The sequence below is a fragment of the Periophthalmus magnuspinnatus genome, chromosome 8, assembly GCF_009829125.3.
Source record: "Periophthalmus magnuspinnatus isolate fPerMag1 chromosome 8, fPerMag1.2.pri, whole genome shotgun sequence".
NCBI lineage: Eukaryota > Metazoa > Chordata > Actinopteri > Gobiiformes > Gobiidae > Periophthalmus > Periophthalmus magnuspinnatus.
In genome coordinates, this window is record NC_047133.1 from 22,613,932 (window position 1) to 22,633,179 (window position 19,248).

Below are 19,248 nucleotides of genomic sequence, written 5' to 3' on the forward strand. Positions count from 1 at the left end.
AAGCCACTGTCTATCTGTTGCAGAACTAACGTTGTATTTTATTTCACTGTCTCTAAAGCGTAACAGACAAGTTCATATTGTTGACCTTCTGTGGCGTATACACATTCTGCTTAAGGCTTATAGTATACTAGCTCTCTGTCTCTGTCTTAGCACAGCTTCTTCCTTGAATCCTAACCCCTTTCCTGCCTCGAAAATCAATTTGTTATTGATTTGTCAGCTCAGTCTGGGTGGATTCAAAAGCGGGGACAAAGGAGATAAAAACCACAGGCAAACTGCTCAAGTAGCTCTACTGTATCGCTAGAAACTGATACTTTTGCACACATCTAAAATCAACAGGAGTGAGAATGATTGGCATTTTCAACTCACTGCACAACTGTCAGGGTGTAGGTAAAGAAATGGTCAGTTTAGAGAAGTGACCAAAATATTGTGTGGAAAATGCATATTTACTACTTAAGTATTACTACTGCCTACTAACAATACTAGTTATTTCTATATCCCTTTTCAGGACACTCAAAGACACTTGCAGAACAAATATTAAAACAGTCAAATATAAGACTTGTCCATGTATTTTGTCCATATATTTTACAAAATATGAATCCTTCAGAAATGGGGTCAATACCTAATCAATACCCAAGTACTAAACAATACCTAAACCAGTACTGGAACTATATATTCATTTGATTATTTAAGTATTGATACAGTAAAGTCACATAAAGAGGACATACTTGGACCTTACAGCATTTTATAGGCCAATTAATTAGTACAGATGGGGGCACCTAAAATTAAAATTGTTAAAATGCTAAATTACATTGTGATACGGTGAGTCCTTAGGTTTAGTCAGTAATTCAAAATACCAGGTTCAACATTTGTGAATTTACCTTTTGGATATTTTACATCAAAGGACAATGTTACTAATACGGAAAACTGTCTTATTTTTTTATTGAAACTTTCAGTTTATTGTGTATATAGTGTATAGTGTAAAGGTGAGAGTTCAATTCTAAAGCAAATAAATAAATAATAATAAGCTGGGATAAAGTGACACAAGTAAGACTGCCATTCTGCACCATCACCAACTAGGCGAGGTTGGTGAAGTGTCTTGCCTAAGGACACAAGTTCTCACTAGATCCTGTGCTGCCCTGCTGAAAACAATTAAGTATTAGAGAGTGTATTTACTGTGTCACAAATATTAAAACTACAATGGAAATTTCTACTCAAGGGATATCAAGTCACAAAAAGCCAGTTCCTTCAGAGCAATGCAATGGTTTTGTTGTGGTAAAGCTCCCTCTAGTGTTAGAAAAAAAGAAGTGCATCCTTCCTAAAATCTAAGAAGAAGTGACACAACTTTTCAACGTGTACATTTTTAATAATGGTTTTCAATTGGCCTGGGTATTCCAACAAAGTACTATATACACAATGTCCTTTAGGAAACATAAAAAAAACTTAAAAGTGCATACAAGACGAAGACATAAAAAATAAATTAACATGAAGACAGTGAGTCTGATGTGTCTTTAGCACTAGAACTAAAAAAGAAATATAAAAAAGGCATGAAAAACAATATAAAATCAGATTAACAAAATAATGATAAATCAGTACATTATTTTCTCTTAAAAAAAGTATCTCAATTGGCTGCAATGACATTCAAAGTAACGGCAAACTGAAGGTTAAACTGTAGGTTGTCAATAAGGAACTTGTCATTTTTATCAGTGTGGAAGCAACAAAATCAGTATGTTGGTCTTAGTGGTTAGATTTGACAACCAGAAAACAAGAAAACAGGAATGCCGCCATAATGATGTGATTAGAAAACAAAGTAAGAACGACTGGTCAGCGACATGGACAAAGAACCATCTCTCTACAGTAAAAATAAACATTGTATTCATTGATGCCTTTGTATATTTGAACAGCTTGCGTCAATCCCGTTTGGTAAACTGCATAAAATTAAACTTATTTGTGCAGCATCTCTTTGTCAAAGTTGTAATTTCCTATAGAGGATTATAAAACTATAATGTTATTGCCATTGTTAAACAATGAACTGCGAAGTAAACTACAGACATATTTAAACAGATGCTACATGTCACACTTTTGTCCGATATTGATTTGCATTTTTTTGTATAATACAAACATTTAATGTTGTTATGACAGAAGATGATTGGAAGAATTGACTTTGCTGGTGGATATTGACTGTGGAAATAACCTGCAGTTTGGCAGGAGCACCCAGAATGTACACTCAATGGCAAAACAACCAGTAAAAAAATGTAAAAGATTTTACATGAGGAATAATAGACTTGAAGTTCAGTTTTCACTTTACAGATTCCTTTGTAATGATGTGCAAATTAGGCATAGACTAAACCTCATGCACGCGCTACTCTGTACACAGCTTAGGACTCTTGCATAGTTAATGAAAGTCATGCATTAGCATCTACATGCAACACTGCATTCTCTCCTCTGTACAACGGACACACATCACAGAAGTTAGAGGGCTGATTGTATGGCATTAGAAACAATTGCTTTTATCTCACATTTTCTATTGAATGTTTGACCTGGATCTCAAATAAATGCAGCACATTTGGTTTCAGCGACATAAAAACTAAGATTTGAGATGGAGGTTTTATTGCTAAATGCTTGAAAGAGCTGTCTCAACTCTGTAGCTTTGTCAAAACAGAGCCTACACTGCAGCAGCAGGAAGCTAATGGTCCAGCACCAGTATGACTGCTCTTACAACACAAAGACAATGAATACTGTAGGCAATGTGGTGAATACACACTATTGTTTGGATGTACACAACTCAAAATCTAATACAATTTGTAGATTTTACTTCTATAGAAAAAATAAGCTTGGAATATGTTTAGTCAGCTACATTTCATGACAAGTATGCATAAGGGGAATATAAGAAGTCTTTTTTTTTTTTTTTTTTTTTACAATCTCTCCTGCGCAAAGATCACAATCTGACAACCAGTGCGATAACAAAAGGTACAGCACTGCATTTGGCGACAAGTATGAATGAACAATCCCATATATAATAAATGTAGTGTTTGATAGCATTCTGACAAGGTCTAGCACACGTTAGGTACTACCTCACAGGCAAACAAGGTGAAAGAAAGCAGAAGTGTTGTGAATCAAAGTGCCATGCTCTGAGCTTCCTGATAAAGAAAGAAAACAGCAGCTACAGGACCCCTGCACTCAATATTAAGCTCTATGAAGCTTTAGTGCAACATACTGAGGACTTTGAGAGAGGGAGCTCCTTACACCATCTGAGACTGATCTAAACCTGTCTGCTACAAGGAAAAGTCATTCATAATAGAAACTATTTGACACATTCACTGATTTGTTTATGAAGCATACTCTGCTGGTACGTAAAGTATTATATGAATATTGCAACTGCACTTGTCATTCCTCACAATGACAAAGCATTCTATGAATGTTCTGTGTTAATGCATTAATGGTGTGTGACAGCTTGTATGCAACTGTATGTTGGATACAGGCAGAGTGAGTAAAGAAGTAGTGCAGCAGATGGGGAAGAACATGTCCAGCGCCAGGTCAAACTGTGAGAGAAGTACCCTAATACAGAAAAACCCTCCTCATACCGTTACATTAAATATCTGTGTCTCTTTTCTTGCTTGGTGAAAAACTACTATAACTACAAAGTGCAATTAATGTTTCTACTCATGATGCATACAGTAGTACTACTCTGTTTCCATGGGTACTGAAAGGCGCTTTGATAAGACTTGTTTTGACAGATATTGTTATGTATATACTTTATATGTACATTTAAATATATAATTACTGTCTGATATTTCAAAAGTGTCTCATTCCAAAACCCAGCATCTTTTTATGAGGAAAAAAGCATAGCCTTCAAGAGGCTGTTAATAAAAATACATTTCTATAGTAAATCTACATCGTAAACAAAAAATAAAATATTAAAATCTTTCACACCCCTAAATTACAATCTTTCCAGCCTTCTGTTGCCTGTCCTTGAACAGTTTGTGTGTATTGCTCATTAGTTATGAATAATCTTTTAGCTCTGATAAAACCTGCGAAGATACCATAGAGCCAAAACTTTTCAACAGAAACTGGAAAACCATGAGGTGTGGACAGATGCCCGAAAATACCAGTTTAAAAGAATCCTGAAAAGGACTAAGAAAAGATCACCGATTTCAGAATGAAACTCTGATTCTTAGAAAACAACAGGGACATGTCAGACATATTTTCAGAAATACCATTTCATTGGAGTTAGCACCATTACTTTCTAGGAAATTTAAAGGACTTAACATAAGTTCCTACACCAGAACTCCAAGTATAAAATTTTATATGTGGCCTTTTGTTTTCTGTCATAATCATCGTCTTGAACATAGTTAGAAAATGCTTTGATGCCAATATTGATGTATGGGTCAAAACCGATTACAGATCAAAACATGTCTGACATCCCTGCTGCTCTCAGTAAAACGTAGGCACAAAGAAAATAGCTGCTTTATGTTTGACATGGGCTGTATCACTGAGGCCTGCGTGTTGTGCGAGCAGGAGACTGGACATTTGAGGCCAGTTTTCTGGAAGATGCCTTTTTCTCCAGAGGCTTCTTCCCGTTTGTGGGAGACTTGAGAGTGACTTCAGAAGTGGAAGACTTTGAGCGGCCCACGTGGAGCAGGCTGCGGCTCAGGGAGCTCGGAGCTTTGGAAGACTCCTTGCTCTCAGGTTTGGTCTCAGACTTGGTCTCTGCTGTGGAACTATCTACAGAAGACTCTCCTGCCTTCCCATCAGCGCTCACATCTTTGACTTGTCCGTTCTGCTTGCATGTCCTCTCAGAGGCCTTTTTAGTGAGCACACTACTTTTGCCCAAATCTGCTGAACGCCGGCTCTCCCTCTGCCTCAGGGCACTCTTGAAAAAGGATAGACCCTTCTCCTCAGACTTACTGCTGCGCTGGAGGTCCCTAGTGGACACACTGGGCGAGCGCAGGCTGGTGACAGAGGAGCTGCTGCTGGAGCTGCGCACAAACCTCCTCTCAGGACGACCCTCTGTGGTCTTAGAGGGAGAGGAGCGCGGCGTGGGACTATTACGCACACTGTCCACCAGGGGGCTGGTATGCATGGAGTCTCTGCTGAAGCTCCTCTCCACCAGGCTCCTGCGGGTGCTGCTGGCGCTGATGGAGCTCTTCTTTACAGTTGGAGAGGGAGAGGCAGAGGACTGAGCCGGAGAGCGCAGACACGCCCTGTGCTGTGGTGTTAGCTCTGTGCTCTTAGACTCTTTGGTCTTCACAGGCGTGCTGCAGGGTGTGGAGGGGCTCTTCTTAGAAGTGACACTCTTCTCTTTTGTAGTGTTCACCTTTTTCCCCTTGACAGGAGTGGTGGGAGGGATCTCTGTCACACACTTGTGAGACGCACACAAACGTTTCTTGGAGCTTTTCTCTGGTTCGGCCTTACCGTCTTTACTGCCTTTTGAGGTGCCTGTGCCTTCACTCTTTGACATGAAGCCCCCGATGCTGCTCTTCCGTTTCTGCTCTTTAGAGGGAGTGGCAGGGGGAGGGATCAAGTTTTGGTCTACAGCTGAAATCTGATTGTTGTTTTCCATAGACTCGGCTTTGGGGCCTTTCTTGTCCACTGGGGTGGGGGCTCTGCAGTGCATCAGGTCCAGGAAGCGCTTGTTGTCCTGCTCACTCACGTTACTCTCAATCATAGACAAAGGACTCCTGTTGCCAAAGTAACGCTCATGACGACTGTAGCTGCCAAAACAGGAAGTGGACACTTTGTCATCGTAGACCTCACCAATCCTCTCCAGAGGAGGAGAGCAGCGCGAGTCCAGGGAGAAGCGTGAGGGGGAGTTGGACCTCATGTGGAGTTTGGCTGAGAGGGACCACGAGGGCTTGAGGCCACTGTCGCTCAGGGCCAATGGACTGGCAATGGACGAGCGGGACAAGACGCTCTGCCGCTGGATACTGCGCACAAACGGACGTACAGAGAAGCCCCCTACAAAATAAACATTACCTTAATACATCAACAACACTACTGTGTCTGTCAATGGCATACCACCCTTTCAACCACTTTGAATTACTTTGTGTAGTAGTCATAAGGCATGAACAAAGACTTGATTTGTGATGAACAAATAGTTTAAGAATGATTCAGGTTTAGTAATGACTTAATTAATTCTGTCAGCCAAACTCCTAAGCCCCTAATTAATCCTGAATCATTCAAACTATTTCTTCATTTCTTTCTTTCTTTCTTCTTCACTTTGACCATGCTTTATTAAGACAAATTACATTACATGCTAGAATATCTGTATCTGTGTCTGTGGGTTCTTATCTAGAAATAATTTGAGATTTTGCCTCACCATCGTCTTCACTTCTCTCTCCTGGAAACTCGACTGACTCGGCGAGAGAGGCCAGAGAGGTGCGTCGGGAGGAGGCTCCGGAGGCGAGGCTGGCCGGTCTGCTCCCGGGAAGCCTGTTGATCCAGTGGTCACACAGAGAGGAGCTGGTAGAGCCTGAAAAGTGTGGAAGAATCACTTAGCATGATGTATAATAAAAGTCTTGGTCAGCATTCTAGTATAGGTCAATTACTTTAATACAAACATAGAGGCATTAACAGTGTGAGATAGATAAACTAAGCTTTTTATATTATGTCAAAATGTTTTCCATGGTTCAAAGCACAGGCTAATTGAAAAGGAGGGGGCCAAGACATAATAATTACTTCCACAACGCATTTTATCTGCAGCCCACTTCCTGTTTGCGATATCATATTTATAATTATTTATTGCATAATTATAATAGAACAGTGACAGACCTGCTACAGAGCTGTTGGCTGACCAGGATGGGATGGCGGTTCTTCGCTGGTAAAACAGAATATAAGCAGTCTGTTGACACACGTCCTCGTCTGCTACGGGTGCCACTTCACTGTCGTCAAAGCAGTACCACTGGCCATCCACTGAGTTTTTACAATAAGCTGGAAAAACAAACAAAAAAGTTAAAACAGCTACACAAACTCAAATGCGTATACTGCATGTGATTCACTCTGCTATACTTTACTATATACTATACTACTCACTTTACTATATATTCTGTTAAATTATAATTTTTTGTAGATCTCCATAATCTATTCTCACGGTGTACAGCTGCCTGGAATTTTTCCCACTATAACATTTGAAATGCCTTTAAATCCAGGCTGATATCATTACAGACTGCCTCAATAATGTGCACTTGTTTTTCTTACTCTGTACTAAGTTATTTTATTGCTGTTGCACTGTATGTTCTAACTATGTGTTGAACTGCTGCCTCTTGTCTTGACTCCTTTGAAAAAGAGATTTTTAATCTCAATGGGATTTTTCTGGTTAAATAAAAAGTTAAATAAAAGAAAAAATCAATAAAAAATCAATATCATATTCTAAACTTGGGTACCAGTATAGTGTCCTCCATGCATGCTCCCATGATGGTTGCACACAGCATATAGGTCGTACAGGTAGTCGTCAGGGTTTCTCCCCAGGCCGTAAGGTCGTCTCCACGGTGACCAGTGTGAGGGTAAACTCCAGCTGCTCTGACTCCTCTTTACCACATGGGGCGCCATGTCCATGCCGATCAGAGGGAATCGTACCATGTTCTGCATCTTCACCCTCCTGTCTCCCTCCTAAAAGAGAAAATATTCTGTTAAAGATTTTAGGTTTGTCTAAAAACTACAGCCCTCTCTAAATGCAGTTCCAGTTACTTGAATACAGTAACAGTACCCTCAAACAAAACAATTGCCTCCTGGAAAAATGAAAACAGCATGCCATTTCATTAAAGCATATATTTAAGCATTCTGATAAAATTTGCTTGTAGCTATCTCTGGTCAGGTATTTAGAACAGAATGAGTTAGTAGCCAACATGTTTAATTTATAAAAAAGCCATTAAATAAATACTGGCTTCAGGCTGGTGCTTTTAAGGATCTTTACAGTTCGCTATAGCTTACTTTCAATTTCAGTAGTTAATCTCTGATGTCTTTTGCAGCCTAGTTTTATTTTCTTTTTCACCTGCACACTGGCAGCCACATTTAAGTAACTAAACACTGCGGACGATCTGTAGGTTTGATGCTTCTCTTTAAAGGTAAATACAGTGTCCAAGTTCACAAACAGATAAAAAAAAAAAAAACATATGACCTCTGTGGTTCATATTGCTCTGTGCACCAGAGTGTGACCTGAGCACATTGGCCTCAGCAAATTGGACTGGTTTTTGCAAACTGTTCAGAGGTGAGGGGAGAGAGAGTGTATTTTTTTTATTTTTGTCGTCAGTTAAAACAATCTATTAAGTGTGTTTTATATTATTTAATCCACATTTATATTGAGGGGAGAGGACATATGAAAAGGAAGGAGGATCTGTCGGGGTTAGCACTGTACCCAAGGACACACACTATGGAGCCATGCTGGTCTGTGCAATATAGTTTGTGTGTAACGTCCCAGTCAAATAAATACCAATAATAAGTAGTTAAGAAGAAAATAAAAACTATTTCTATTAAATTTTGTATTAAATAATACATATATTTAATTTTTTACCCCTCATGTTATTTAAGTTAATTAAGAAAATGGTGAAAAAATGTTCATTAATAGTTACACAGAAATGTGTCTATCTGTGCCCTATTCCCATACCTGTCTGAACCTCTTGAGATGTAGGATGAGCACATCGGGCAGGGTCCACAGGCTGAGTTTGATGCGTCCCTGCTGCAGCTGTTTACAGTGAGGGCAGCGCCAGGCGTCGTCCGGGGCCAACTGAAACACAGGCCACAGCACCACTCATCAGAAAACCTCACACGGGAAACTTTCCTCTGTCCACACTCACTCAGCACTGAGCCCGGCCAACGCAACCACACTGTATATAGTGGGCTTTTCTCAGAATTTATATGGTTTCCAAACACAGAATCGGGAGAAAAATATACTCAAGACACACACATGAAGACTACAAAACTAAACTACAGCAGTGTCATAATAAAGTCAGAGAGAAAGTAAAATACACATGAATATTTATTTTATATCTGATCTAACCTGCCTCCTTTATGACTTATGTTATAGTCATAAAGTATATTATTACTGGAACGCAGCACAAAAGTGTTTTTCTCACTCATTATTTACCTACATTTAACAGCAACAAATGCATGTTTAGAAGTAATCCCTTTACATTTGCAAAAGGTGGCAAATTGTGGAGGTAAGTTGGTTTAAATAGTTTGAAAGGAAATAACAATAGAAATATCTTTTAACAATCTCAATTGCATCACTGTAGTGTACATGAATGATATTACCATGGTACTGTATTAATACCTGCTCCTCTTTGGTGTAGAGCTGGAAACACTGGGCGAGCGTGCAGGCCTGTGGCTGGTGGTGCTGCTCGCGGTGCAGGTACACGCTCTCTGCATCAGGGATGTACTCCTCCTCTGTGTGTCCAAACAAACTGTGGGAACACACAAACCTCCATTCAGCTCAGGGTCATGCGACACAGAACCTGCCTGAACCGTGCTTCTGTGTCTGTACAAGTCTATGATTATTTCTGCATGACGAGGAAAACTGATTAGGCAAGAAAATGTATGCACGCCAGAGATGAAGAAAATACATTAACTTAGAAACCAGTGTGTGGATTTAACCATTTATGCTCAACAGAGAAAAACAAGATTGTTGTTTGTGGCTTTTTAAAATTTGCACAGCTGTTTACAAATGTTTAATAGTCAATTAAGTATGTTTACTTCATTGGTACCGTGGACTACTGCCACAGACATTACATTCATTTGATTTCCCAAATATATGTATTAAATAAAAACAAGTTATTAAAAGTTAAAGATTATTGAATCAATCGCACTTGAACCTGATCACTTGGTTCACAGTAGTACAAGTATGCATTTTGTTTCTATGTAAAGATGTGAAAATATGAAAAGAGGAAGGAAGTTTCAATGTTGCCAATAATGAACCCATTTTGTTGTAAACATCTGTTCTACTCAGTGACATAAGATTAGACTAGAATATGGTATTATAAACTCACTACTCCTTGGTTTCTTTGTCCCACTCTACAACAATCTTCACATGCGGTGGTCCCCCCTGTCCACAGGACTTATAAGCTCTGCAAAAAGAGGACAGAAACATTAATTTATTAAGAAATTGCAACAACATCTGCACTGCAAGTTACTTGTGGTTTAAATTGTTATTGTTTTTGAAAGTTAAGTTAGAGTGTTGTAACTTGTTTTGGAGAACATGAGCTGCTGGAGTGAAGCATGTCAAACTGGCATTTCCACAAACAGCCAGAGTCACGTTTGGACAAGTTTCTTTACAAAAGGTGAGGAACAAAAACAGAGGTCTGTTTAAAAGGAAGATTAAAGACCAGCAGTGATGTAATGTAAGGTAGGCCTCTCCTGTAATGATGCAACACTATTACCATCTTACCTGTTGAACTCTCACCTGTCAAACTACTGTTTACAGAGAGCGAACAAATAAACAGACTTCACTATAAATGCCACACTACATTTCACTTTACAACAACTGAAACTATCTTATTTCTGCTTCTGGGATCAAATGTTTTGCATGAACTACTCCCTGATAGACTTAAAAAAAATGTAAAAATTGCATATTTTTGTTACATAACGCAGTGATTAAGAATGTCTTTTGTCAAAATGGTTATACTGTGTCAATTCAAAATAACAGTTATTAATTAAACAAGTACTTAACACTTAAATGTACTAAATTACTAGTACATCATCTATAATAATAACAGATTTGTAAATAAGGCTGCAAAATGTACAAGTATAATGTGTATAAAGTCACATTTTTGAACTTTTGTCTTTGATTGTCACAGTTCAGTCATGCAACCAAGACTTTTTCAAACAATGCATTACCATAATAAAGCCAGACTGTTGTCAGTGGTCATGATTTATTGCCTGATGTCTCTATACAGTCTTTCACATGGCATTATAAGTGTATAGAATGAGACGAACCTATCCACAGTTGGGTGACACAGCGGCCTCTCGTCTTGAGGAAGGAGGTAGGTGATTCCAACTACGCCAACCACCCTGAGACTGAAAGGTCCCACCTGCGCCAGAAACAGTGTGACCTGATATTTAAATCCTGACAAGATATTTTTACTTCCCCATAAATGAATCCTCTTCTTACCTGAATATAAACCCCAGGCCTCAGAAGATGTCGCATTTTCTCCAAGATCTCCTTTTGCAGCGTGTCCCAGGTCACAGTGCGCTCCAAGTACAGCACAAACGGCAGGCCAAATCTGAAATGTTAAATTCAGGATTACATAAGGAATATAGAGATACTAATCATGTAGATAATAATTATGTAGATAGATTGGCAAATGTAATGTAAATGTGAATGGAAAAAGTACTAATCAAACCAAGATAATTCAAAAATACACAATTTTGTTTCATAACAAATAATTATAAAATTAATTTATAGCTATATTTTGTGTTTTATTTGTGAGAATATAAAAGGTGCAATAAGCAACACTTGTGGTGGAAAGTCTAGTCTGCTTGTTCTCTTGGAGAAGTTATTCTTGTACAAGAATAAATAAGTTTGTTGTTGTCCTGTGGAACATTTCATGGAGACAAAGATGTAGCAGACCCTCCACGATAAAGGTTACATAGTGCACCTAACTACTGAAATATACTCAAACATTCAACATTTTAGATGCACCTGAATGGTCTGGGGCATTACCTCTTTCCTTGATGTCCAGTGCAGGCTCTGTTACACACTAATAGGATCATTTTCTCTGGTCCAAGGTTTTTGTTTGGCGATGCCGTAAGAGGAGTCATAGCCCCCTGCATGAACGATGGCGTCCTGCTCATCTCTGTTCCATACTTAAAGTTATTATGATTCAGGTTTGCCAGAAGACTCCCTGAAAAAGAACATAATGAGGAATACTGATTTTGTCCAATCCAGGTAATACTGTATTGAAGTCATTTAAAAGCATTAAAATATATTCCATTTGTTTGTTACCTCTTTTGTGACGGATGTTTTCCAGTTTGAAGGTCTCTGGTGTTTCAAAGGCAAAGATGGAATCACTTTCTTGAATGATGTTAAGATCGTGTTCATCATCACAAAATGAGCGGTGGAAACCATCATAATACATCTCAGTCAAAACAAACTGGAAAATCAAAAATGTATGGTCAGAAACTAAAAGAAAACAATACATACATACTTATTATACATTATGTGTTTATATGTATGGTATCGACCCACCCACACTCGCGTAGATAAATATGTACTTACACATGTACATACATAGGTACATACACACGTACTTATACATACATCAGGAAGGAAAGTTGTTGAAGTAATGCTCAAAATACAATATATTAAATCTGCTGGTTACAACTGCTTAAAAGGTACACTATGTAACTTTTTGGGTGGTTGTTCCCCCAACTGCTCGTCTCCAAGGAAATGTTATTGGTTTGCATGGAAGGTTCTACAGTATGGCATTTAGGTTATGCATCTTAGAAAGAAACAGGTTACACCACAAGTTCAAGTTACTTCTCAGACCTGTGGAGCTCTAGATAAGATAAGATTAGTTTAATGCCATACTGTGAACCATTCAAGGCAAAGCAATACCAGAAAAGTTACATAGTGCATCTTTAACCTAGAATTTGGAATAAGGACTATAGCTGGCCTTCCCAAGTGTGGGACTACAGTAATGAGAGACTAGAATAGCACCTGGTCCATGGGGATCTTGGTCTCACGTGACACAGCCTCTCGGAGCCGGTACACTGTGCTGTTGAGGGGCACGGCCACTCCGATCCTCATGCAGTGAGAGTACTTCCCCTGGTACACCACAGTAACATACAGGGGGCTGAGGAAGAGGGCAGAGACAGCTTTATCATATAAATGTAACCAAACCATTCAAAAGTAATAAGATATTTTAAAGCTTTGAAGCCATTGCAGGTGTCCTATGACAAAGGAAATAAATAGTAAACATTGTGGTATTCCATACATATTTCCTGCATTCATAAAATAATAGATTTTGCATCAAAGTAGAAGCTGAGCTGTCCTGGGGTAGACTGATGCCAGACTCCAAGTCTGAGTTATTGGCCCTTTCAACCACCAACACCAGCAATCATTCACGCACATGCCACATTTATGCATAGGCAAGACAGATTTGTGGGTGTTTGTTTTTATTTAGATCCCCATTAGCTACTGAAACAAGTTACTATTCTTTCTATGGTTTACATCTATACTAGGCTATAAATGCATGAAACTTTTGACATACATCAAACAAAAAAAGAGGATGCTTACAACCTTCACATTCACAATATGCCCAAGGGCACAGCACCAGCATGTACTGGTCTGAGTGCAGTTCAAACACATATGGTGGACGAGCACTGAAACCACTGAGCCAATGATGCGCATTTTTTGGTACACTGACAAAAATTAAAACAAAAACACATTCAAATTTAAGTATGAAAAAATGTATCTATTTTTGCCACTTCTTTTTGGTTTTTATTCTGCTCTTTACTACTTCCTAGTTGCAACGCCATTGTTTCCCAATGTGGAAAACATAATAACAATAACAGAGTATTGTCTTTAAAATAAAAAAAGAATTCAGAGAAATTAGACCTCTTGCCATGTGGCATCATCAACAGCTTCAAAAGTTCATTAACTATCACCTCTTAAGAGCAGTAATGGTATACAGTAAAACTGTTGAGCATGTTCCAACCTGTGGAGAAACGCTTAAACGCTTACACCCACAGCTGAGCACTCACCGTGTGTGGGGCAGCGGGATGGGCAAGGAAATGCACAGGAACGGGTCAAACGTGTTACTCTGTTTTTGACAATGGGGGCAAGTGAGGGATGACCTAATGGGAAAATGCAAAACAAAATGTAAGAATTCAAATCTAGTTTTGCAAATGACAGAGCAGACGTCATCAGAGAGGTGTCGTCTTACTTGTACTGAGCCTGAAACAGCTCTTGCACAAACGACCCAGCCGAAAGGGGCGGAGACGGCCCCTCTACACTCTGGTCGTCCTCTTCTATTGGAGGCTGAGGAACAAGAGCAAGATTTTGAAAAATGCACTAATAAAAACAACCAAGCTTCAAAGACATTGTGCAAGTCAGTCATCAATCATCACTCTGTTACTCTAGCAGGGAAAGAAACCTGTTAACTTTTAGGTAAAAAGGGGGTTATACCTTTATTGCCGGCCGGCTGTTCGGGTTGACAGTGTTGAGGTCTTCATGTACTCGGTCCAGCAGCCACAACAGAAACTCCTGAGCGTCATGTTGAGCATTACCTTTGAACTGAGTGGCATTTTTTGACACTACACTCTGCAAAACAAAATCAAAACAAACAAGATTGCATATTATGTACTAATATAAAGGACTAGCGAATGTCATGTCTCAAGAAAAATGACAATGTTTAATGCTCCATCTGACCGGAGCGAGCAGGTCAGACCACAGCTGACCCTTCTCACCCTGGTCACGGACTATTTAAGTCACTCCACTCAGGCCACAAAAACTGTTTCTTCCCTTCTGCTGTTAGACTCATGAACAGTCTATAACACCTGGCATTTTACAACACCTGTCACTATCACTTTAAACAATTGTATTTAACCTGCAGATACTGTTAGCTTTTGCACTGCTGTTCTGCCCATACTGTAAATTTTGTATTTGTACACCACAGTCTATGTTTTACCTATTTTAATGTGTGCCCTTATTTTATCATTTTTTTTAATATTATATTCTTCGCTTTACACAGTTTACACAGTTGTCCAGTAAAAATGAACTGTGAAACTGATTCATTTTTAACTGTACCTGAATTACTAGAACTTGTGTTGAGATCAAAAGTAAGTCCAAACTGACAATATTGAGCTTATTTTACAAACCCTTTAAAACAAGATCAGATTTTTACTTCTTTATACTGTATTTTCTGCTACTGTGGCCAGGTAATTAAAGTTTGTCTGTCCTAATGAGCTATATTTTTATAATCTGTGACATAATATCAACTCATTGGTAGAGTCTATTGAACTTACTTGTGTGTAAATAGTAAAATATAGCCTCAAAACCTACTTATAGACCACTAATATGAAGTAGTAAGTTGTAACAAATTTCAAGCAATGCGTACCTTCCTGCCTACATAAAGTCCCCAGTGTAGTAGAAGCCTGTGTAAGCCATTCTTTGTATCTGCTAAATCAAATGACAGAGGCTTGAATAATTAATGTCCCGCTTACCTTGAAATCCCTGCTATGCTGCGGAGTGTACTCAAAGGTCCACAACGCCCTCACCAGCCCGGACAGCTGCTCAGTCACCTCCCCTTTGGCCAGTGGTCCTTTCCTCTGCAGATGAACCCCGTTAGTCTTCGGTTTCTCCTCATTTTGCTCCTCTTCTTTATAATGCTCCAAAACTAGATACTCTGCAAACAGATCTGTATTGCTCAGGCACTGTAGTATTGCATTCATGAAGCAGGTATTCCCATGGTTCTTCAGCCCTGACACTCCTGGGATCTTGTCTCCAGAAAAGAATAGCTCCCCGTCCTCCATGGGGACATCCTTATTCCCAGATTTAAACGTGGAAAAGCCCCCATCATCCTTGTCGTCCTCTGCTTGTACTTCTGATCCAAAATGGGATAAAGCAGTGAGCGTCCGGAGAAATCTGCTCATAAAACTACCCACAGATCTGACCGAGCCTCGCCTGAACAGCTTCTTACTAAAGCTGGTTTTCTTGTCCTTGGTCGCAGCTTTGCAAGACATGTTTTTGACTTTTGCAGGCGTGCCACAGATCACACGTTGCTTCAGCGGTCAACTTCTCTCTCCATGTTGTCAAAAACCACAACGCACGCCTTGCAAAAGTTGTTGTCCTTGCCCCACCATCGCTTACATTTTAGATTAAAAGCCTTAAAGGCGATCCTGACATTTCAATACGAGAGACTTGTGCGTGCTTGTCAAATAAAAATCCACCCATATTACTCTGCAAGTCTGCAACCTTGTCAAAGATCACCAAATGAGGTGTTGATGGCAAATTTAGCACCACGCCAAAGGAGTACCCGGGTGTTTTCGTCAAATCCACAACTTTCTCTGGAGTTAGCTTGGTTTGTGGTTTCCTTACCCGCAGGAATGAATCAACATGGGCTGGTTTTGCTCCCAGGGAAGACAGACAGCAGGGTAAGCTAATTTCACGCTAACGCTAGCTACAATAACAACCCGATCTGCGGCACAAACACAGACAGTCCAGTCTCCGCGACAAGCCCGCCTCCACACCGCGATAAAAGTCCGCCATCGTGTTTGTTTCACTGCCTTGGATTTGTAAAATTAAACTTAAAACCGTGTGACCCCGCGCGTTGGTTCCTGCATTTTTGGAGGCACATTTCAGGGCTAAAGCTTAAAAAAACAGCAGCATCGGTGCACTTTCTTTTTCTTTTCATGATTTGAGTTGGCAGAGGTCACACTCCTCACAGGCGCGTTACTGCCCCCTGCTGGACTGGGGCGGGGGCGCTGCCTTTTTTAAATGTGCATTAGTAACTTTTCTGGTGGAGGTATATGCTATTTGTTTGGAGATGTTATAGATTTTGCAGATATGTTCCAATAATATATAATTACACTTATTTACACTTGTTTTATTGCATTGAAAAATATACATTCTCTGTGTGTGTGGGTTTGCCTCTTCAAAAATCCGACCTTCACCTTGACCTTTTAGCATCATCTGCCTGTCTCCATGGAGATAGATAAATGAAATATCTTAAAGCAGTAACATCTTCATGGAAACAAACATAGCAGACCCTCCACCAGAAAAGTCACACAGTACACCTTTAAAATACAAAAGGAATCAACTTATTATTATATGCCTATGTTTAGTCCAGTTAATTTAAATGTATCGAAACCGTGTGACCTAATTTGAAACATATGCAAAACATTAATAGCGTGAATACAAATTACTATCAAATCTAACGTAAGTATGGCGTTTTTGTATAATTATGAGTACTCTTTAAATATATCTACATTAATATACTGCCAGTTTCCTCTACTGCCTGAGGGGAGGCATAGCAACCCCACAACATCAAAACACACATGTCCAATTATAAAGTCTATTCCTTGTAGTAGAAATAAAGACTGAATAAATCAAAAAGCCTTTCTCTATTCATTAATCTCTATAGTTTATTTTTATGTATAGAATATGTCAGTGTGACGCAGTGATACCGGTCCACTCATGAATGATTAATAAAACATAATAATAAAACATATGGGCTCCTTTAGGCTGCGATGACATGAGCTCTTTTCTGTTTTGTGTCATGTATGTGGCTGAGAGGATATGATTTTGAGTGACAGCTGATAAGTGGGGCTGGGAGCACTGTGTTCCCTCTGATGAAGAGGACTGGACTCTGAACACTGGCGATGCTGATGGCAAACCACTTCAGCCTATAAATATGTGGGAGACTGCTTCAAATTTGTCTCTGCTCCAGGCTCAGGGGATTGCATGACAGAATCCTTGCTGCAAAATTAATTTAGACAATAAGTGCTTGAGAAGGTGAGGATTATGATGGTAATATGTCACAAATTGTTTTTATTTTTATTTGTATTAAATGGAAATATTTGGTTCTGTTTTAGTTTTTTATAATAGTATTAATAGTCATTTATTATCACTTTTTAAAAATATTGTTACACTGCTTCACATAATGCCACTTGTTGCTGTGTTTCAGGTGACTACACAACATTCTATAGGCCAATTATATTTAATACAGATGGGGAACAGCTAAAATGAATACTGTTAGAATTCAGATTTTTCTTATAATATAGCAAGTTCTTGGGTCTAGTGACTAAAAGAAAGTCAGTTCAACGTTTGTGATTCACTTTTTGGATATTTCATGGTAAAGTACAATGTAATCAAAAGGAAAAACTGTGAAAAGCAACAATAAAAAAGAGGTTATGCAGCCAGTTCAATTAAAATCAGACTTATGTGCAGCAAACAATCAAAACAGTAAATGGATGCATCTTTAAAAGAAATTTGAATTGGGGTCCAGTTTAATTTAGCCTATAATTTATACCATGAATATTACGTAGAGTATGTATGTATGTATGTTGTTACTTGAAAGTGTTGCATATGTGCCATGTCTATCACTTGAATGTTTTTGATATGGGAGATAACAGTGTGTTTTGTTTCATGGCGGGGCTAAATGCTTCTCTTGTTATTCTCTACAGACGCTCAGAGCAGTCGGAGCCAGATGGGGAAGTTGTCTAATGATGTGTCCATGGAAACAAGGCGAAGGGTCACATGTGTCTCCTCACTGCAGGAAGAGCCGTATGCCATCCTTCTACCGCTCCAGTTTTTAGGAACAGTGTCACAACTCATCACATCTCGCACTCACAATATATTGGTGATTGGTGAAACAGCGGTCGTCTGAGGTGACAACTACTTTTTCTCCTTGTTTGTTCATGAGCATATAAAAGTCTGAGACAGCTTACATTTGTTATATATTTGGTTTGGTTGGGTATTGTGTCCAGTCCAAGTCATTTATTACACAAAATTTACTCTTGTGAGCTCAAAGCCACGTTATAATATTGTCACCTCCTCAAAAACAGACCCGGAGTTGTGTTTTGTTTCCACCTTGTGATGTCATGAAGTGGTAGTTTTCAAGTTAACACACTTCTATCTTTTGTTCTGTAGAGATTGGCAATTCCAGGGCTGAAATCATCCAAATAATTCTATTGAAGGTGTGTGGTGTTTAAAAACACAGTGGAGTACTTCCTGTATTATCACATGACATCACAAGGTGGAACAGAGTGTTTTCAGTTTGGAAGAATTCAGCCTAAATCTGCAGGGTTTGTGTGTTGAAAAAGTGAGAATGAAACAAAACACAACTCCAGGTTTGTTTGTGATGAGGAAACAACATTATAACATAGATTAGGAAATATGGGCTCTTTAAAGCACCCGGTGTAACATTTTAGTCCAAAAAAATAAACACAAATATTTGACTGCACCAAAAAACATGCTTCCTCACTGTGGGTGTGTTTGCATCTACACAAACCTGAGTGTTGTTTTGCCTGGAGGTATGACAATGTAGTTCCCTCCTTTGACTAAAATAATCCACAGTGTGCCATAAAACACATATATCTCCATGGAGAATGTTCTGAAGTATGGTTTTAACTTTGTATTTGGAATCATGCAGGTGACATGCCATTTCCTGAAAGTTATGTGGTGTTTGACTCAACACGCTTTGGCACAAAAGGACTAAAGAATAAATAATAACTGTTGGCTATGGCTTAATGAAAAAATACAGCTGTACTTAACCAAATAAATGAGTCTACTTGCATCAAATTTTTTTTAGGTCACAC

At 39.0% G+C, this 19,248-nt stretch overlaps 1 protein-coding gene across 1 annotated transcript; it reads right to left on the reverse strand.

Moving 5' to 3' along the window:
* Positions 1-1,348: 1,348 nt before the first annotated feature.
* Positions 1,349-16,365, reverse strand: usp31 (ubiquitin specific peptidase 31). Its single transcript, XM_033970697.2, has 16 exons — positions 15,154-16,365; positions 14,117-14,251; positions 13,875-13,969; positions 13,693-13,785; positions 12,647-12,782; positions 11,933-12,080; positions 11,651-11,831; positions 11,099-11,210; positions 10,924-11,018; positions 9,978-10,055; positions 9,266-9,395; positions 8,600-8,719; positions 7,380-7,605; positions 6,769-6,927; positions 6,317-6,469; positions 1,349-5,955 (listed from the first exon to the last, which is right to left on the reverse strand). Exons 1-16 carry the CDS (start codon positions 15,670-15,672, stop codon positions 4,487-4,489), a joined length of 3,849 nt encoding a protein of 1,282 aa, XP_033826588.1. The 5' UTR covers positions 15,673-16,365; the 3' UTR covers positions 1,349-4,486.
* Between the last annotated feature and the right edge of the window lie 2,883 nt (positions 16,366-19,248).